The sequence below is a fragment of the Porites lutea genome, chromosome 10 (genome assembly GCF_958299795.1).
Source record: "Porites lutea chromosome 10, jaPorLute2.1, whole genome shotgun sequence".
In the NCBI taxonomy this organism is placed as follows: domain Eukaryota; kingdom Metazoa; phylum Cnidaria; class Anthozoa; order Scleractinia; family Poritidae; genus Porites; species Porites lutea.
In genome coordinates, this window is record NC_133210.1 from 29607858 (window position 1) to 29629090 (window position 21233).

Genomic DNA, 21233 nt, shown 5'->3' on the forward strand with positions numbered 1-21233 from the left:
ACCTTACAGCCACCTCGGTAATACAATCAGCTTGTTATTATGGCCACTGTTTTGGCCGCCAGGCAAAATGGCCATACATTTTCCTGTAAAAAACCCTCCTTAATGCAGCTATATTTTTTTCACCCATTGGTGAACGTATTAACAGGGTTCCACTGTATTCGGGAGTAAGGCTTGAAATTTGGTGAACCAAACCCTCTTGGCTACTACTCTACCACAATGTTGTTTGAAGTGTGTAACCACAACTGTTCACACTATAATGGAAAGCTTTTAGTGTCAGCACAAAAAGCTGTGCAGTATAATGTGAACATAACCCAACTTTTACTTTTAGAACGGACAGATTTCTGACCAGGTCTCCCCATCAGTCAGACAAAGCTGAAAAGATGTAGGAAATATTATTATTTCAAAATTTACTATAGTGTATGGAAACCCTCAGTTACAAAATGATTATCTTTGATACATGTACATGTTGTAGTTAATTTTTTGTCTCAGGTAATTTTTGTTTTTCTTTTGTTTTTGGGTGTGGTCAGGTAATGTATGCTAATGAAACTGAAACAAAGAAAAATAAAAATTACCTGAGATAAAGAATTAACTACTACATACACATGTATATAAGCTCTCCAGTCATTGTGTCAGGATTTTGTTGGACATGGCAAAATTTTACTGAAAAATTGTCTGATGACTGACTGTTGCATCAAGCTACAAGAAACACCAGCATGCAAAGAAAGTCATGTCCGATAGGCTGGGGCTAATGTTATCGGGCTAGTGATTTTTGTTCTTAACTTGCCCGACGGGCAAGTGCTGTATTTTGGGGAAATTCAAATTACAGAAGGATTGTAATCAATTATTCTGCTAATCAAAAAGGGTTTGGGGGCTAGTTGAAATGACTTGTGGGCTGGTGCCTGCTAGCTACAGCTTGCCCAAATGGCAGGCTGTAAAACTGACTTTCCTTGCACCCTGAACGCCAACTACACAATATAATGTATATAGTACAGCGCACAAAATTAATGACAACAGAGTGAATAGAGTGACTAATGACATTTTACACATAATGACAAAAGACAAACAATACTGAGGATTTGTTAATGTTAATTTCAATTTGTCTGAGTTTCAGTTATCTCTTTAAGTCCCAAAAGTGACAAACATCAGTTTTCTCCACACAATATCAGTACACAATCAAGAGAAAAGATTGTGAGAATTTGAGAAATAATGAAATACAGTCGACTCCCGATAACTCAAACCTTCAAGGGAAATCAAAAAAAGTTTGAATTATCGGGAGTTCGAGTTATTGGGAGCTCAAAGAAAATAGCCAAGAGTAAGGAAAAGAGCAGTTTTCACTGCACAGTGAACATTTTAATCACATTTAATTTGTAGAAATGTCAAGTGAAAACTAAAAGATACTTCTACAGTAGATTATAAATCAGAACCTAACGTAACAAAAAATAGCCTAAATGGAGCATGCATTTTACTGTTTTGAGAAGTAATGCTTTTTCAGGTTAGATTTGTGACAACAATATCAATTCAAAATTCAATGTTTTGGATGCCAGTAGACTGTTTTTCACGACTTTTTAAGGGCTCAAAACATGGTTCAAGTTATCGAGGGTAAAATTATATACAAATGATCTGAGGGGAAACAAAAAACTACTTCAAGTTAGTGGGAGGTTCAAGTTATTGAAGGTTCAAGTTACGGAGGGTAAAATTACGGTATGACTGTATTATGTGTGACCAAAATCCAAGGGAAATCAATTTTGGTTTGAGTTAGAGCGAGGTTCGAGTTAGCGAGGGTTCGAGTTATCGGGAGTCAACTGTAATCACCTGAGAGAAAATGCTTTGATCTTCTACCAAATTCTCTCCACTTATTCTTCATGGAAATGTATAGAGATAAGTGATATTTTGCAATGAATTTTCATTGGAATAAACTTGTTTACCTTATCGTCTTGATGAACAATTCCAAACAAAAAAGGTGACAGCAAGTAAACTTTCATAACATGGATGTGCTTTTCTTTTTCATCCTTCCTCAATTTATACCATATGTCCGCACACTCAGCTGAAGAAACAATTTCAACAAAGAACATTAGCACAGAATGTGATCAAAGAACTACACAACATGACAGGGCTACTAGAATCATCTGTCATACAAGGCTCAGGTTTTTTGACTGGAGAATCGACCTTACTGTTAACATCTTTGGCTGAAGTCTCCTCTCCTCTGTATTTCACTTTTGGGTTAAAATAAACTATTAATAGTCCAGCACTATTCAGCAGCAGGAAAAATTGGCACATTATTCTAATAATAATAGCAACATTATTCTAATAACAATAGTAAAATTGGCACATTATTCTAGAAAATGAAATCATTTCAATTGTTTTGTTTTTCTACACAGATGACATTTTCCCAAACATTTCTGGTTAGTATCACTGGCTATTTTGAATTTAGTATCTTGTAGATAGTGAGTACCGGTAGATTCCATTTTTCTGGACATGCTGTGGTTCAGTTTTATCATTGGCACCATATTTTTTCTTCTATTCTTGGGAACATTTGAAAAACCGGAAAATAAAATTTAAACAGGGCAAAAAAATTGAATCACAAGTGACAACAAAATACATGTACACGTGTGTACTGTTATAAGTCACTAAGACTTAAGACAGAATCCATTAGCAAATTGAGTAATATTAATTTTCAGTGGACAAAAACCTTGTACCAGAATAATTTAAACAATATTGCATTCTTTTTTTTACATTTTTCAAGGGCTATAGATGTTATTAGTTATCTGTAATAACACCAAAGAAAATTTCTTATGAGGGCCCAAGAAAATAAAAGTCAAATTTCACAAAATGACACTTTACACATGAAATTTTCTGTATTTTAGCTGTTTTTTCACGATTCTTGTGAAATTTGACATTTATTTTCTCGGGCTCCCATGAGAAATAGTCTTTGGTGTTATTGCAGATAACTAATTGTATCTATAGCCCATGAAAAATGTAAAAAAAGAATGTGATTTTGTTTAAATTATTCTGGTACAAGCTTTTTGTCCACTGAAAATTAAAATTACTCAATTTCCTGATGGATTCCGTTTTAAAATGAAGTAAGAATTATTGAGGACAAACATGCCAGTGACTCCCGTGTCCCAGTTTTCTTCTTACCACATTTTGTCATCATCTATAAACTATACTTCTCAAACTCATTAATAATTCATAAAGACAATACAAAGGAAATTTTAAAAAATTTAATGAGTGTTTGGAAATCAGGTGAAAAACTGCTCATTTTTGCATCCTTAATTTCTCCTTCTAAAATCTTCTAAAATCACATCTTATTTTCAACTCTCTTCTCAGTGTTTCATCTGGTGATGAAAAACTGCATCTCATGCTTGATATATTACCTCCTATGCATCTTTTAAAAAAAAGCTTAAAGAATTTCTTCTCAATAGGAAATAACTTAATATTGCTTTCAGCTTTGGTTACTTTTATTTTTGTGTAAAAGCTTATACTACTTTTGCTGTTCCATATTGTCATAAAACTCTGGCTTTTTTTTGTTGTTCTGAGGAAACCTGATTTTTTATAAGCCTCGTGGTTTCCTTCAGGTTTCCTCGCCATCTGCTTCCTTTAACTCTCCTTATAATTCAGCTTTATTGTAATGATGTGTGATATATGGATACCTGAACAGCTAGGAAGCTATTCCAGGTTTAAATGTCATTGTACTCCCTACGACAGTAGCTGCGGGTAGTGCCAACATTAGCCAAGGAAAATCCCCATGCATTTAAATAACATTCCTGAATTACATTTGGCCCATGTGAAATTTGATGCTTAAACCAGACGTTAAGTCTTGAAAAGAGGTTGCAAGGACAGGGCTCAAAAGAAAATGAATTTTTTCTCAGTCAAGTCTTGTTTTCTGACCAGTCAACAAATTGGAAAAAAGTGAACTAATCCTTGTGTAATTTTATATCAGTGAACATGATTGCATTTTTACAAAGAAACAAAATCTAAGATTTACAGGTGAGGATTTGGCCTTTTGTTCAAGAATAAGAGTCTGTGAGACCAGTCAACATGACCAGTGAGTGGACATTGTCCATTGACTTGCCATTATTTTGATTCCTACAAGGAGAACTTGAAATGTGTGTCAAGTCCAATGGGATGAACTCAAATGGGGGCAAAACGTCGTGTTACCCACCTTAACCCCCTGCTGGCCAACACCCTATTCAGCCTCAATATTATATGTGGTTTATAAAGTTCAATATAAAGGTTAATCAATGTAAGCTCCTGACCAAAAAGACAATTTTTAACTGCACTTCATTTATTTTGTGACTTAAATGGTAAAATTCTTACAGCCCTGAGATTTAACAACTACTAACCGTCACTCTTTGACTTATTGGTTGCCTCCTTTCCTTTCACTTTTGCTTTATTTGCCGGTTTTTTAGAATATTCTTCCTCGTCGTCCTCCTTTGGTTAAAAGATTAGATAGAAATGTACTTAGGAAAACTGCTAAATTGACCTCTATGGCCAGTAAACCAAGAGAAACGCGACATAAAAGTGTTAACTTTTCTCTACCTCTTCGTCGGACGTGCATGGGAGCAATGGAGGCAAACCATCGCTATCATCGCCATCGCTGTCGCTCTTTTTAGTTGTTCTCCTCGACATATCTGCGTTCAAAACACCCACAAAGTGGCTAAATTTTCGACGAAGGAGATATTCATGTGGAACAGAAGTGAAAGTATATTGTTTCAAGCTACAAAAGCATTCATACCTTCTCTTACGCCATGAGCTTTCCGCGGGTTGCTTGGCATCATGATGTTCACCGAACGAACAACTGACCAAAGCGTTAGGGCTATTTTGATAATTATCAAGCCAACACACAAATATTTCTCCTGAAAAAATCCCTTTTGTACTCAAATGTCTTAAAAAAGGACACGAATAAATCCCTTAACATGCTTAAGATTGAATTCAAATTCTTCTCTTCTTTTCAAAATGGCCGTCATTCCTGTCCAAGGAGACCTCGGGGGACCCTTGAAGGTTTTAACAACAATACTGCGTTGTGATTGGTCAATAGGATGAGGCTTTATGACCCTTTCCTGCGAACAAGAATATGGAATCTCGATGTTGACAACATACTGAGGACCGACCACGCTAAACTATGTTAATGAGTTTTCGTTTAAAAACGAATACGTTTCGACACCGTTTCGACGCGTTTAGCAACTTCGTTCCCAGGGCTTTTTTCCCTTTAAGCCCTCCGTCCATACTTTCATTGAAAACGCTCTTGAAAGTGGATCAAAACGAATACGCATACACATCGTATTAGAGTGAGCGGTCGAGAACGGTCGAAAAAACAATGACCGAAAATATCGCAAGTGTTTGTAGCATGTGCATAGTGTTTTACTTACTTCTATCGTTGTCGAACGTTTTAGTGTGGATTCAAAACGGTAGCGTGTACGCGAATCGATCGATGCGTTTTCGATGTCAAAGAAAACGCATCCTTATGAAAACGCATTAGTGGGCAGGACCTTAGTCAAGGTAAAAAGAGTAACGAACCGTATTTCCTCGAATAATAGCCGGGGGCAATAAATTTCTTTTTTCGCATCTAAAGGGGGCGATTATTCGAGGGAAGGCGATTATTCGAGGGGGCGATTAGTCCACTGGAAGTCGTGCCCTAAATATTTTGTTTTATTATCCAATTAAATCATCAAATTATTACATCGAATAAACTGAACATGGGCTTCAAAAGTGTTCCAAATTTCATTCCTTGATTAATTTTTAGAGCTTGAATCATCACTGATCAGTTTTGCTGGATCTGATTCACCTTCAATTTTACAGGGAGGGGATAAAAGAAAGAGAAGATGGCAAGAGGGGTGGGGCATGGGGGTGATTATTAGAGGGAGGCGATTATTTTAAATATTTTCATCAAAAGGGGGCGATTATTCGAGGAATACGGTAGCAGTGAAGGACAGGATTAAGGAGGAAATATCCAATCATGAAACAGCCTCATTTCTGCAAGAAGGAAAAGGAGAGAAATCTCTTATACCCTGTAATCCCATGGGGTGAAGGGGGTAATTCCCAGGGAACTCAGCAACCTTACAACAATTAAAATGTCTTGAAAGGGCTTATGCCCGATCTGACCCTGTGGTCCGACTTCACAAAAGGCTTGATAATAGCTGTGGTCACACTATACACTTTAACCTACGTAAAACCGATTTACCTAGGGCAAATTCATTAAAACCCTCCCGAGGTAAATTCATCTCGGATTTCGTTTTACCAAGGTAAAAAATTCTGGGAAGGTCACCCTACTGATATCGGTTCCCAAGGTTTTCACGCACAGATGAATTTTTTGGAACGTAAATTTAGGATGGCAAGATGCGCAGGGATCTAGCGGATCAAAGAGATGTTTTTTCCTTTTATCTCGCTGTTACAACGCGCTAGGTGAAGACGGGCGAACAACCTCGTTCCCAGGTTCTCCCTCCTACCCGTCGAGAGAATAGGGACGGGTAGGAGAGAACCCTGGGAACGAAGACCGTAGACGACTCGTGCAACCAAAACTTCTTTCACAGCGTGAGCTATGATCGGTTCTGTCATCAATACTTTCGCCGATGAGCGTCTATTGGTTAGCAACCTCGGTTTTTCATTTTTCCCTAGCTAGCGCTCTGGGGTAGCTGTCAAGGGAAACTCTTTTGTTCTCGAGACATATCCAAGTCGCAGACGATAACATTTCCCCGAAGTAAGTTACCTAGGCAAATTCGGTCACACTTAAAAAATCAAGCTTCCCTAGGTAAACTGTTCACAAGTCGAGTTTACCTAGGTAAAAAGCCTGTAGTGTGCCCTATTATTAGCCTGCGTAGTATGGCGCGTTTTTGCGACTGCGCCGCTCAGTCGTGAACTCGTCAAAACTTCCATGCTACGCAGGTTAACCAATTATGAGTGGTTCCCTGCGGTAGGCTCAACTTCAGGGAGAAGATAGACTGTGTTGGAATCTCATTGCACATAACGTTATTTTTGAAAAAAAAAATTGGGAAAAAATAGTGCACTGGACAATATTTTTTTAAATTAAAAAAAAGCATTAGAGAGCAAGATAAAAATTGTCCGAAAAACTGAAAGTTAAAATTCCTTCTCCCTTTTCCCCTCCCTCCCCTCCCCTCCCCTTTCATCGCCAGCCACGCAGGTTACAATATAATCGGTTTATTAAAGACACCTTAAAATCAATAACTACTAAAAAATGGTCAGTTTTAATTTGACACCACTTTCTAATCTCGTGTAAGTAGAAGCTCTCTGAACATAGCCGGCCTTAGCGTTGGTCTGACATAGCCTGCGTTGCTCTCGTTCCAGTTTTCTCGACGAACTCGCGCGGAACCGCTTGCTACGCAGGCTAGGTCTGACACAACACAGCATTGAGGTCAGGGGGGGGGGGGTTAGGCTTAGCTGCAATATCCCAAATAAGGGTGTTGATTCGGATTAAAGGGAAACAAAGTCATCTTCATTCTCTGGAAATACTACATCGCAGATCTTCTGCAACTTGAAAGTAACGCGATCTAAGAAAAGAAAAAAAATTAGAGCTTTGTGAGATCCGCAAATGGACTGTGAACAGTGACAAAAGCGGCGTTTACACTTAGCAGCTAGAACTATACAATCTCAAATCGCCATGACCTGGCTGGAAGACCTGAAAAACAGTCGAATAAAACAACCAAAACACACGAAATGAACCTTCCGCCACAATAAGGGAGCTTTAGCATCGACGACGGCGACGGCTGCGAAAACGCCACTTTTAAAATGAATTGGCGTTTTTTCAAACTTTGTCGGGTTTATGCCAATTCACTGAAAATATGAAATGTGGGCGAGTTTCCCCAGCCTGATTCTCAGACGTCCGAGGTCGTTCGCGGTCCCTAACGACCTCGGACGTCTGAGAATTAGACTAGAGTTTCCCCGGAGTTGATTTCTTGGGGACCGGACCGGTTTAGAAAGGGAAAGAAAAAATCGTCCTTCCTTGTTTACGTTCTCTATAAAACGTGAAATTAGGCATTTTCACCTCATAGTAGTGCAGTGACAGCAAAGAAATGTACAAAAAAGTGTGATGCACGTGCAAAGTTGTTGTTTTGCTAATTGAACCTATTGCTTTTTTGCCGTTGTCGTTGCCGTCGGCGTCGTCGTTGTTAAAGCTCCCTTTTCTCGGAGGAGCAGTCCCACAACGCAAGACAGCTTATGTGGGCCCACCCATGCAAAACGAAGCTCTCAGGATATAACAACTTTTTTTGCCAGCTCGCTCGTTTTTCCTCCTCAGTGGTCACTGAGAATTGAGAATAATAAGAGACGTAAAACAAACTCACCTACAAAGCGAAGAAACTTCACTGGAACTTTCTTATAGCGTACAAATATTAAGTACAGCGGTATACCAGATAACAGGAACAATACACAGAAAAGGGATTCCAGTGGCGCCTCATAAATGGGTGCAATGACCAAGTACGCAGAAATCAGCACCATGAAAATAGGAATTCCTATCCATACCTATGGAAGAAGAAAATGGATCAATTAACAGGCCATTTCCGAATCGCGGCTCTGTTTCAAAGCTAGGCGAGATGGGAAGTCATTGATCTGAAAATGATCTTTTATTCCTGAATGGCGGATCCAGGGGAGGGGCCCGGGGGCCCACCCCCCCCCCCTTATTTTTAGACCAAACGGAGGTCCGAAGGGCCGAAATTTTTTTTTTTTTGGGGGGGGGGGGCGAAATTTTTTTTTTGAGACCGGCCCCCCCCCCCCATATCTCAGGGTCTGGATGATTGCTCCCCCCCCCTTATCTGAAGGTCTGAATCCGTCACTGTATTCTCATGCAAATAAAGCTCATTTTCATATGAAAGGTTTTGCACTTAGCCTCGTTTTGAAAGTGAGAATGTTTGGGAATTCGGAAACAGCCAATTGTGCATAGAAAAAGGCGGGAAATTTAAACGATTTATCAACATTGTCCCCGGGGCTTTCCCTGAGAAAATGGGAGGAGCGAGAGAGCCCTAGGGACGAGAATGATTTCGACGCACTTGGGAAGTTCAGATGGTGAAAGATCCTACGTAACTAGATGACAAAGGAAAAAAATTAGTTGTATTCTCTGCTTGGGTTGTCGACGTCTTGGCAATACTACAGTGAAACCTCTATTTAGCGGACCCCCACTAGCGGACACGGTCACTAAGCCGGGTCCCGAAATTAACGTCTTGTATTTCCCTTTATAACGAAACCCTGTTCAGCGGACACCTCTATTAAGCGGACGCGGACACTATAATAAATTGTATTTGGCTGATTTCTATTGTTAAAAACCTAAGAAGCGGACACCGGACTGAATTGACAACAGTAGTATTGGATTACGTCCTTGAAATAGGTACTGTGGTCGATTAATAAAGCTAAATCAATACATTTAGCTGTCAAAAGTTCGCCTAAAAGTCTTGGACAAAGTACAGCACAGCTTCCTTAGCTTACTCAACAACATGGAACTTACACACTACAGAGTAACCGTTGAATGTAAATCGTTAACTAACATTGCGCAATTTTTCGCAAACCTTTAAGCGGACACCCTCTATTAAGCGGACACTTGGGAAGGTTCCGAAAGTGTCCGCCTAATAGAGGTTTTACTGTGAAAAATGATGTTGCCCTGTATAACACTGTGAACCTATAACCCATAAATCCTACTTAGTGTTATCCCTTAGTTCCTTTCTAGCACTCATTTTTTTCTAGTAGCGAATTTTGTCAAGCTCGGAGTTTCATAATAGGGAAATAGTAGCCGGCATACCTTCGACTGTCATTTTAAGGTGATTCCATAGTAAAAGAACCTAACATGGATTTTAGCTAAAACTTGGTACACTGATGTAACAAGTCAAGAGGATGATAAAAAAGTAATAAAAAGTGGGGGTCACCGTGCTCGTTTTGACGTCACAATGCTGACAAATACGGCTATTTGGGACCCTTTTGCAAAAACCGCGGGCAGCGCAAAACTAGACAAAAAGGAGTGATTTTTTCGATGATGCATGTGATGTCACACAGAATTTGACTTTAATGTATTGTTTATCCACTTACGTACCAGAAAAATGCCTTTTAATGCCCTTTTTTTTACTTTACGCTCCAAAGTAGAATCAAATTGGACGCGCGCTTTTCGACCCGTGATGGCTCAATCCGTACAATTTAGTAAAATTGCCAAAAAACTGAACATAGATTTGTGCCAATTTTTTTCTCATCGAAAGGAGGCACTATCCTTATTAAAATCATGAAATAAAAAATGGGGGTCACCGTACTCGTTTTTGCGGTAGAGCTGCAGAAAGTGCGCACCAAACGCATTTTCTCCGATTTTTGAGAGAGGACTGGGGCGAGTTTCAAAATAGAATGTATGTGAAAGGGGGAAGAAAGTATTAAAAAAGCCGTTTTTATAGAATTTACATCGAGATTTCACATTTAGGACACAATGTGATAAAGAAAGTGTTTACATGAAAATCAAAGTGAGTAAGCACAAGTTAAACATCCACTATCGAGGTTCTGCGAGAGGAGGTCGAACTCAGCAACACGCGTACTGCTTACGTTATGCACATTCCCAACACACTGAGTCTTACCTCGGTAAGAAACAACAGCAAGCAAAAATTCCAATAGCGTTTCTCTTCAGTCAACTTCATTTTAATAATATTACTTCACATGCTCTTTTTTACGGCGGCCATCTTGTTATGCGCAGTAAGAGATGCGCAGTGCAAAACTAGGGAATCACCTTAAACTCTCTCTAGCACTGTAGGTTTTACTTTACGGGGTGGGAGTGCGTACCTTGTAGGGCCTCCTGTCATTAGGTCTTTTGTACCTAAACCAGATCACACTGGAGATGGTAAGTCCATAAGACAGCCAGCCAAAGAAACTAAAGTAGTTTAACAGCGATTCGAAGGACGTAGAGTCAGGTATTAACATCAGCAATGAAATAATGCTCTAGTAAAACAATCAAAAGGACAAACAATGAGGAAAAAAGTTTGCGCGATCCTGTAGAACTGGTAAAGCTCCGTGCAAACGAACGCAACAACTCCCAACATCAGTCTTGAACCAACAATGTTGGGAGTTGTTGCGTCCTTGTTGGCAGTGGTGTGCTAACTGATACAACAACTCCTAACAATGCCAGTACCTGCAGTACATCGTGGGAAGGGTACAACCCAGAAGACTTAAGAGAACATTTGTAATGCGCATGCGGGGCTCCAATATTGTAGGAAGAGCTTTAAGAGCTGTGCAAACAGATGCATCATTGTTGCGCTAAGGCTCGGCAAGAGAGAATAGATTATTCACATGGCCTCAGCCATCACGGAACAAAAGAAATGTTGGGATTCGTTGGTCCAAAAGTTTGACCGGTTTCAAACTTTGCGCAAAACTGCCAATGCAACGCGCAACAACTTGTAACAGGGTGTACGAACGGACGCAACATGCAACATCCAACAATGTTAGGAGTCGTTTCGAAATCGTTGCATTGGCCAACGATGTTGCGTCCGTTTGCACGGTAGGGGGCTTAAGTAACTAGAGGCCTTAAAGGTGATGTTACACGGGACGATTCGCAACGACGTTTTTTAGTACAACACAGCGCTACAATGTTGGAACAATGTTGTAACCATTCTAAACAATGTCGCAACAATGTTGTAACGCTGTGTTACGCTAAAAATCGCCGTTGCGAATCCTCTCGTGTATAAACATCACCTTTAGATTCGAGGACGAGGACCACTACAAATACGAGATTAGACTTGAAGTTTTTTCGCGTATTCTCAAAATAAAGACTTAACCGGAAAGCTTCATTTTACCATTTTCACTAGAAAAGTTAGCACTGTTTCTCTGAACTGTTATCATTAGTGAAGGAGATTACGAGCTCTCCGGATCGCAAAATGATAAAACTTCTAACATTCGATATTTTGTTTTCGCCACCACGACATTCGCGCTAAAACTCGTAGTAGAATGACTAGCAGAATGACGACGGGTATCACTTTTTCCCGCCAAAATGACGTCGGTTCGCGCGCGCGCACTACTTAGTACTAAGAAAATATCGTACTCGATGTCGTACTCGTCTTAGAATCTGAAGGTCTCTACTGTTTCCGTCGGAACGTACCCTTCATGCGGTGTAAGGACGGGAACCTACCGAGAATACTACTGCAGGAAGTGGTGTCCGTCTCTTGGTGTGAATCATGGCGAGAAACTTAGGAAGATGTCCCTCCCTCGCGGCAGAAAACACCAGTCTGAAAAAGGGGAGTTACATAAATTTTTAAAAATAGTGAGATGGTACATCCGTCATCGTCAGAGTGAATTACATAACTTATGACACACGAGAGAAGACGGTAAATTCTATTACCAAGCTTCGTCAGAAGCGTACGGAAAGACTTGAAGAAACTTGGTATAGTTAACACACAAAGATATGTTGTTTCTTTTAAAGTGCGCAATAGGCTTTGCACTGATTATCTTGTTGAAAAGACATTGTTTATTTATAATCACCCTTATTTTCGAAGGTCGTACAGTTCTTCTTCTTATTACTGTGGTTGTTATTATTATTATTATTATTATTATTATTATTATTATCATCGTCGTCGTTGTAGTCATCATCATCATTATTGTTGTGATGATGATGATTATCAGCATCATTATAAACTATTACCTTCCGCCTGCGAAAACATTTGCATTAGCAGTACCAAAAGTTGAACAAGCCACAAGAATTGGAATAGTCCAAGCCATAACTCCGTATAAACGATTAGCCAAGATCTGATGAGAAAACAAAACGGTAAGTGGAAGCCTTGGAATGGACGCCTTTCAAAGAGTGTGAGGACTTGCGATGAGCGGTATACACTTGCAATATCAATAATTTTTTACCCAAATATCTATTCCCGTGATTTTAGTGTGAAACATTAGTTAATTCTGTATCAGTGGAAAGAAAAACAAATCTAGGGCAGAAAGCGGTGTCTCCGGTCTTTTACACGGTAGCGAAATAAGCAATTTTTGTCTTAAACATACGGTTGGGGTTTGGAGACCTCGGCGACACAGCATCTACCTACCTTCTGCGTTACGTTTTCGTCAGCTGCAATCTTTTTGCCTCAGTTGCGTATTTTCACGTACCCTGGATACCGGAGGTTTATTCTCACTCGAACCGGGTTGTTTCAGGATCGGCCGCAGGTCGACACATCTTCGGTCAAAGGCCGAAACTACGAACAGCGGAATCCGAAAACCGCGCATGGATAGTTTTCACGTAATGATAAATTTGTCATACCTTTGCTCGGGCGGGGAGCGCCCCTGATTTTTCACCCGTTTTGCGTCAAATTTCGTGCTTAAATCCAGGAATGCTAATAATAAAATCGAAGAGATTTTTAATTTTTAATTAGTAAATATTTGGGATATGCTCCTTCTTTTCTGAATCGTAATATCGTGTAATTTTTTGTTTTATTAAGAAAAGCACAAGACTATTAGCTTACCACAGCAACAGCGTCCGTATTCACAATTTCTTGGGGAGTCAAAACTGTGATATATCCAATATTTACCAACAAATAACATATTGTGATTAGTGGAATTCCCATCCAGATGGAAAGCGGAATGTTTCTTGAAAGAAATGAAACAAATAAACTTTCAAAATAACTGCAAAATGACCCTTTTCAGCGAAGAGGGGAGAGCAATCAGCTCGACGCAGTATCAGGCCTAGTCGGTTTCTTGCAAAAAAAGAAAAATACATGGTAAAACAATCTTTAACATGGAAAAAGTTTCTTCTTTCACATATTTCTATAAACTTGGATAACCGTAGAGGGATCTCCATGAGCTTGTGGCGAGCTCTCTACTTTGACTTGTGGTTTCTTCCTGGATCGACTATTTCACTGGTTCCTCAAAAACGTTCACCAATATCACAGTCAACATACGGAGGGCCTATACTTTATTTTATACATTGTTACAAACATTTCACAACATTATTGCTTGGAAATAAATTACCGAAACAATCTTGCGTTGACTGCATGTAAGCAGGGGCGGATCTAGGGGGAGGGTGCAGGGGGCGCGCACCCCCCCCCCCCCCCCTGAGATGACCTGCGGTTTTCTAATACAACTGGCATTCTGCAAAAAAAACTATGTGGTTTATTGGTGTTGAAGTAGAGCAAGAGACGAGTGCACCCCCTTATAAAAAATCCTGGATCCGCCCCTGGTAAGTACACGCGATCGTCGTACCAGTTAATCATCGACCTAAGCCGTTGAAAAAAAAACTGAAAAATTTCAGGCATGACCGGGAATCGAACCATGCCCTTTGCGATGAACGGACGTAATGTTTAGTCCAGTTGAGTGAGTCAAGCCAATTGGAGGGGAAGGCCAATAGTGATCATGAGTTCGTGATGTAACCAATTAAGAATATAAAATGAATTAAAACTTCCGAGTTGCATGTTGATTGTAACCCAGCCTTTCTTAGTTCTCAGTCGAGTGTTACAGTTGTTTTACTAACCGGTTGGGATTCTTTATCTCCTCTGTGAAAAAGTTCAGTTGATTCCTGTGTAGGAAAAAAGTTGTCTTAGAAGGTTGAGCCATTCCAATGCCTTATACTTTACTTTTAAAGGGTTAAGAGATCCGTTTTAACATAAATCATAAACACTTCGAAGAACTGACGCAGAGCGTGAAACTAGTATAGACGCTGTATTAAGGCCAGTTCACCACTAAACGATTACAACTGAAACGTCCTTTTGGTTAAAATTACTATTTCCACAATTTTTCATAGCACACTGTCATGTCAAAATGTTAAAAGTTAACTAAAAAGGAAGGAGACTTCCGTATTACTCACCATCCATCGTAGGGAAATAAGCCGTTGTAAAATGCGAAGGAGAGTTTTCCAATATTCCAGCTTGTCCCCTCGAATCCATTTGTCAGTGATGAAGTATATCCTTAAGAAATACCATAGTTCGATTAGTCTGGACAAACATATATCCGCCTTTTTAAGGGCTGCTGTTATAGTTTTGGCTAACTCATGATAGTATAGAGCTTTAATATCAGGTTCACTGCCTGAACGCCGAGTGTTACTCCCATTTCAGAGGTCTTCAAAGACAGGATACACTGCCGAATCCAGACCTTGAGATGGAGGGGGGGGGGGGGGGGGGTGTCATCCAGACTCTTATAAAAAGCGGGGGGCCCGGTCTGCAAAAAAATATATTTTTCGGCTCGTCGAGCCTCAGTTTGGTCTAAAAATAAGGGAGGGGGGGCGCGGTCCCCTCCCCTGGATCGGGCACTGGGATAGTAATGCGCCTGCTGATCTTTATCCAATGCCAGTATCGTAACCTTTATTTATCTACTTTACATATTTATTCATTCGTATTATTATTGTTTTTAACCTCTTTTTCCTTGATGTTGTAAATCTCTTTTAGTTTCTTTGTAAAATGTCTTAAAGTGTATCAGTTCACGTATGTAGAGTACCCACGCTGCCTGCTTCGAATAGCCAGGGGCGTAACCAGCCCATAGACCTGTAAGTCTGGGCCTACAAATTTTTGGTTTGATAACTCGATCTACCGCTTGTAATAAATTATGCTTTGTTGGGGTGAGGTAAAAAGCTTAAGAGCTCAAAGCGTTGGTGAGGTCAGTGTGTACTAGTCATGCGTGCAATTTTCAGCATATGAGGAACTGAAACTCAGCTATAGGCCTATAACTAGTCGAAAAGCTGGCCACGCCCCTGATCGCGTTATCTAAATGTAGGTAGAGTGTATGTTTAATGTATATTTCATTGCTATTAATAAAGTTATTGTTGTTGTTGGGTGTTATTGTGCCTCCCGATAGATGGATGGTGGAGCTCAGTGAGGGTCTCGATCCTCAAATAGGGTATCATTTTTGCTCTTGTTGGGATTGGTGCCGAAATTCTATACCGACTACCTGCCACTACCCAGATCTGGGTGGTGCTTCTGATTGGTCAGGCCACAAGGAAAATTTGCTTCAACCAATCAGAAGCACTACTCAGATCTGGGAAGAGACACGTCATCAGTATCGATTTCTGCGCTCGTTCCTCAGATGTCATTTGGAGGGAAAACCAGTGGTGACGTCACGAAATGACGGCTGTTTTCTCGGGCCGGGCTAACGAAGATGTAGTCTGCTACACAGCCGTTTTTAGTGTCGTCACGCAACGCTAAAAAAACGGCAGTGTAGCAGGCTAGTGAAGATGTGAAGAGCAAGCTTTTTACGGTCTTTCACCTTGCCCTAAGCGCACTAATCCAGTCACTATCAGCATCACGATAGCGATCATTTTAGCAGCGGTGAAGACAATCTGCATCCGAGTAGCCCATTTCACGCTTGCACAGTTAACGAAAGTAATAACACCTGTAGATTCAACAACAAGAAAAATGATCACCGCCCTGTAATTGACTAAAATGCAGTGCGGGATACGCCTTTAATAACGGGACTTAACGGGATACGGGATACGGAATTTCACAACTATTGAAGCGGGATTCGCCAAAAATGTGGGCACGAAATTCGAGATAGCGAAGACAGAAGTTCGGGATGTGGGATCAGGAACCTCTTTCCAGACCCCAGTATTTATAATGTATGAATTGCGCTCGGCGATGTTTTTAATTAAAACCAGTCGAATTTAATACAGCTACAGTTATTTAATACTTGTAGTATGCAGTATCAATTAAGCTCAGGCCGGTAGGAACACGACTTTTGAAACGGGCGTGAGTACGTGAAAAATAACAAAATCGCTTTCAAACAACTGTCTGCGTAAATTATGAAAGTTTTCTATACATATAAAGGTCAACTAGACCGGTCTATCAGTTCGTGAGATTTTAGTATTGGAGAAGACATCACGCGATCCATTTCGTGAGTAAAGACATTTTCTGCTGTCGCCACGTAAAATTTGCGTGACAGAAAAAAAATAGCCAAACAAAGAGAGCATTTGAATAAAGAGTTTTACAACGTTTTAAATATCGAAAAAAAACTGGTCGAAAAAATCATCTTACCTAATGCGGCGGCTGCTAATATTTTGACCAATGGAACAAGATGTTCGCTGTCTCCACAACCTGGGAAGAACGGCTCGCTGACATAAGCGCCGAACACCAGTAGCACCATAATCATCGAGGGCTTCACAAAAAGAACGTATATATAGGAACAAAGGAAGGCTGGGAGGGGACCGTAGGCTTCCATCAGGTACGCGTATTCCCCGCCTGATTTTGAAATTAGAGTTCCTAATTCGCAGTAGCATAAAGCTCCAGAGAGAGCGATCAAACCACAAACAGTCCACATCACTAGAGACATTCCTACAGAGCCCACGTACAGCAAAACCCATTTTGGTGTGGCGAAGATTCCTGAGCCGATGATTGTTCCAACGAGGAGCGCTATGGCTTCCGGAAGGCCCACGGAGCGTCTTAGAGAAACTGGCTTTGCATTTTGTGAGTTTTCTCTGTTGAGGTGGCTCGTTGCTGATGACGATTCAAGATCAAAAGATGACATGTCTCCAATCCAGTATTTACAAGTGTCTGTCACATTTAGTCGGTATTGACTGAAATATATAGCGCTATAAATGGCAAAGATGTAACGCGAACTAGAGAATGAGTCAGGTCTGAAACGCCAGCGTGCGCCAAGAAAATTTGAGACCTCATTGGAATTTATCCTTTTATAAGTCCCGTCCGCTGCGCACCAGTCCTATATCTGAAAACGCCATAATAATCTGGATAAATTTGAAAAAGAATCTCTTTTTTTCTTCTGGTTTTAGCCAAAAAACAGGTAAAATGCCCTCACTGAGCAGAATAAATTTGAAAACGTAACGCAACCTTAAGTCTGAGTGTATTTTTTCTTCATTTTGTCTTACTTTTCCGTCCACTTCAGTGCTCACAATTTACGTGTGGTAATGAAGTTGAGCGAAATTTAACTCTACAGTGTGTAGAAACATATATATTTTTTCGGACAAAGATAACAAGATTGCACGTGGCAGATAACACATCTGTCCGCAGGCTAAGACTGATAACGCCATTTTTACTGACGAATTTTAAATATGGAAGGGAAAGCGGTAGTATCATAGCGTCAAGTTTATACTCACATTTACAGTCTAAAGTTCTGGGGTCTTACGAGACCTTCACACGACAACAGTCACAAAGAAATAAGCTCAAAACTCCATCATGCTTTGCGATCGGCATCAATCATGTTTTTTTCGTGTTCAAGTTTTGTTCCTTTTGCAGCGCGAAGCGATAATTTAGTTGTCGCTATAACACGGATAGATCAAGATCAAGTGTTAAAAAAGAGAAACAATCTCCTTTACAGAAGGAAAAAATGAACGTTGTTGGGTTGCCATCATTTCCTTGTTTATGTGTAAACATTATCTGTGTTTTCTTCGTTCTCTTAAACTCCAAATCAATCGTGGCCGGCGACGATCAGTTGTCCGTGACCAGTTATGGGTCGTTTGAGATTGCAATGTTGCGACATGGAGAGAAATATGCCACAAACAGACCCTGTTATAAGTGGGAAGATGTCTCCCCGCTTTATTATGGTTTGACTCACGTTCGGGGATTAAATGATAAACATGGAAAGGTAATGTAAACTTTTTACCTTGTTCGCTTTCGAAAGAAGTTTTAATAGAATTTTAATAAGTTTATACAGTCGAACCTCTCCACAACGACTACTTTCTCCTGGCTGTTATGGGGAGGTAGGGGTGTTATATGACAATTTTTTTAAAGAGTACAACATAATTTTTGTGCTAAGTTCATGCTTACTGTATACCATAACCTGGGTAATCCAATCATATATAAGGTACAGAGATGAAACACACAAAAAGCTTGAATTAAAAGATTTATGTCTGGGGGGTCTTGAATCAAAATGTTAACGTGACAAAAGTTAAACGAGCAGGATCGCAACATTCGCTATATGAGTATCGTAGACAATTTTTACTTACTGGGGCAGTATAAATGAAGCAAAATCAAAATACGTATGCCGTGATTGATACGGATCACTTCGTGACCATTCTTGACTTTATTCTACATTCGTGACTTTTTCATCAATCGCTGAAAAAAACTGGCCGTTGTCGAGAGGTTATTTTGGCAAATGGGGACACGTTTTAGTGGCCTTTGCTGTTGTGGAGAGGTTTAAATAAGAGTAAATGTATGGATTGTCAGCCGGGACAAATAAAATGGCCGTTGTAGAGAGTGAATTTGGAAACAAGTCCTGTACAGCCGAAGTTTTAGATAGTGTTACGTGTCAATAGTAAACCCAATCATTCAGATTCTAGTTGCTATTTCTATTAGACACCCTTTCAGTTTTTTATAAGAGAAATTTTTAAGAATATCGAAGCTGAACTTTAAGAAACTTTAAGATTATTTAAGAATAAACCCGAGCCTGAGATTTTGTAAAGGATATAGTTTTGTGGGTAGAAAATTCGTTAAAACATTACAAAATTATATGTTTTAAACTTAACTGTATAAAATTATTCCTTTTTCTGAACGAAAAAACTAGTCAACAAAACGAACAAACCTGCCCCTGTATAATGACACCAATACATTCTGAAACGGATATGTCATAGCAGTACGACTATATAATTTATTATAATACAAGAATATTTTCAGCCTATAATCGGAAGAAAAATAAGAATCTTCAACCTGGACTTGAAAAAAAAATTCTTATATAAGGATCCCGAGTGAACAAAACCTGTTCCATTGAGTTATCGTTGCAACGTTTTAACAGTCAAACCCCGCATAATGCGGACACCCCGTTATTAAGGACAGTTTCAGGCTTTGTCCCTGAGGAAAGACAGGCCTTACATTTTCTCTATTAAAATTCAACCCGCTTAATACGAACATCCCGTTAATACGGACACTTTCTATGGCCCCCTCAGAGTCCGTATGTTACAACCACATTCATACTTCTATAAACTATAGAGAAATGGTCAAGATAAAGTTTTTTTCAACCAGCTCTACTTTTTCAGAAAATGTGAAGTGTTGCAAGCACATGTATATCTCCTCACTTTGACTAGCGGTCTACAATCGCTAAGATCCACCTCCTCCCCAATTCCTCAAACGTAGAATTATGAATTCCTAATTATAACGAACTTACGTTCCCCTGTTTATATTGCTTTGCGTTCAGGTTAAACTGGTTTGCGTTGTTATAACTTGAGATTGGCTGAAACGTTTTGCGCAACTTTCACAAACAATCAGGAGTTAAGGCAAAACGTATTATGAGTAGTTCTCCCGCATTTTCCCACCGTTCGCAAATGCTTCGATATCTGATGGGTTTACTTTGTTGTCTTTGTCACTGAAAGGTACATTTCAAAGTCAGCCTCCCAGTCATCGTTTACCTCGCCATCGATTCGCGCTATTCCTACATTCACGGAGCCGAATATGAAGACACGGGGGATTTACTTATGCTAGGGGGCTGTCACAGGAGGACCAAGTTCCCCATCTACAGGAGCAAGAAAGTCCATGGTCCTGGATTGGTGACTATAAATTTCAAGTCTTCTCGTATGACGGGTATCTTTCTACGGGGCAACGCCTTTCAGGTGCGTCCTTACGCGGAACTGAAAGTTACCTTCCCCGGTACCCCCCGGGAGATCAGCATGGTCAGAGAAGGGGAGAAATTTAGCACCAACCGGGCCTGCTATACGATGGAGGACATCCCTCCCAAATACTACGGATTAACACATCTCCGGGGTCCGAACGACGAGACGACAATCACCTTTGACGTGAACATCCCAGTGATTGTGTACGTTGCTATTGATTCTCGCTTGCATCGCAACACCATTTTACCTTCGACATTCATTGCAACCGGAGAGAAGATTGTACATGGTGGGTGTCATGCGCGCACCGACTTTCCTATATACCAGCGGAAGTACCCGAGTGGGGGAACTGTCATCATCCCATTGAGAGATTCCCGGATGCTGACGGTTATGGTCAAACCACTCATCTGATCGATTGACAGAAGCCTGGGAGTGCGTGGCAAGCTAGCTTAATAGCCTCATGCATTAACACTGAGACACTTAAAACATAGGTAGCCTGGCTAGCAAGCGTTTCCATGTGGTTTCGAAAATCCTGTTCTTCGTCCTTTGCTGTGAAACTACACGAAAACGCTACCAACGCGGGGTAAAACATAAGCTGATTTATATTCATATTTTTTAGATTCATATTTTCGTCGTAATAACGGTAATTAAGGGATCACTGTAAAATTTTGTATCTGGAAATAAATGAATCGAATAAATGAACGAATACAAAAAAAAAAACCTAGAAAAAATTACTGTGAAGGTCGGTTTTAAAAATCTCTCTTTTAATCTTCCGCACCGATCGGTTAACCATGTAACTAACCAAGAAAGC

General features: G+C 40.1%; 3 protein-coding genes across 4 annotated transcripts in view; 1 reads left to right on the forward strand and 2 right to left on the reverse strand.

Moving 5' to 3' along the window:
- LOC140949802 (uncharacterized) overlaps nt 1-4967 on the reverse strand; it is a 37471-nt gene extending 32504 nt beyond the window's left edge. Inside the window, exons 1-4 of the mRNA XM_073398932.1 lie at nt 4736-4967; nt 4540-4631; nt 4344-4431; nt 1926-2044 (exon numbers count right to left, since the gene is read on the reverse strand). Coding sequence (XP_073255033.1) covers nt 1926-2044; nt 4344-4431; nt 4540-4631; nt 4736-4778 — 342 coding nt within the window. The 5' untranslated portion in view covers nt 4779-4967. The remainder of the gene's footprint in view (nt 1-1925; nt 2045-4343; nt 4432-4539; nt 4632-4735) is intronic.
- Nucleotides 4968-7227: 2260 nt separating this feature from the next.
- On the reverse strand, nt 7228-17467 carry LOC140951117 (b(0,+)-type amino acid transporter 1-like). 2 transcript variants are annotated; one of them, XM_073400337.1, is made up of 10 exons: nt 16905-17465; nt 16141-16266; nt 14750-14849; nt 14417-14461; nt 13413-13536; nt 12605-12708; nt 12095-12191; nt 10756-10911; nt 8298-8475; nt 7228-7505 (listed from the first exon to the last, which is right to left on the reverse strand). In XM_073400337.1, exons 1-10 carry the CDS (start codon nt 17392-17394, stop codon nt 7429-7431), a joined length of 1497 nt encoding a protein of 498 aa, XP_073256438.1. In that variant the 5' UTR covers nt 17395-17465; the 3' UTR covers nt 7228-7428. The 2 variants fall into 2 exon arrangements, with proteins under 2 accessions (XP_073256438.1, XP_073256439.1); XM_073400338.1 differs by lacking the exon at nt 16141-16266 and having other exon boundaries at nt 16905-17467.
- A 654-nt stretch (nt 17468-18121) lies between these two features.
- Nucleotides 18122-21142, forward strand: LOC140951120 (uncharacterized). Its single transcript, XM_073400341.1, has 2 exons — nt 18122-18468; nt 20189-21142. The coding sequence occupies exons 1-2, from the start codon at nt 18211-18213 to the stop codon at nt 20831-20833; spliced, it is 903 nt and encodes a 300-aa protein (XP_073256442.1). The 5' UTR covers nt 18122-18210; the 3' UTR covers nt 20834-21142.
- Nucleotides 21143-21233: the final 91 nt, after the last annotated feature.

What these genes read in the sequence shown, in the direction of transcription:
- LOC140951120 (XM_073400341.1), top strand. Translation starts at nt 18,211, where the DNA reads ATGAACGTTGTTGGGTTGCCATCATTTCCTTGTTTATGTGTAAACATT. An exon ending in TAAATGATAAACATGGAAAG is followed by an intron (nt 18,469 to 20,188) that starts GTAATGTAAACT and finishes TGTCACTGAAAG; the next exon opens with GTACATTTCAAAGTCAGCCT.
- LOC140951117 (XM_073400337.1), bottom strand. Translation starts at nt 17,394, where the DNA reads ATGTCATCTTTTGATCTTGAATCGTCATCAGCAACGAGCCACCTCAAC. An exon ending in AATGTTTTCGCAGGCGGAAG is followed by an intron (nt 12,192 to 12,604) that starts GTAATAGTTTAT and finishes CCCCTTTTTCAG; the next exon opens with ACTGGTGTTTTCTGCCGCGA. An exon ending in GAAGTTTCTTCGCTTTGTAG is followed by an intron (nt 7,506 to 8,297) that starts GTGAGTTTGTTT and finishes TTCTTTTCTTAG; the next exon opens with ATCGCGTTACTTTCAAGTTG.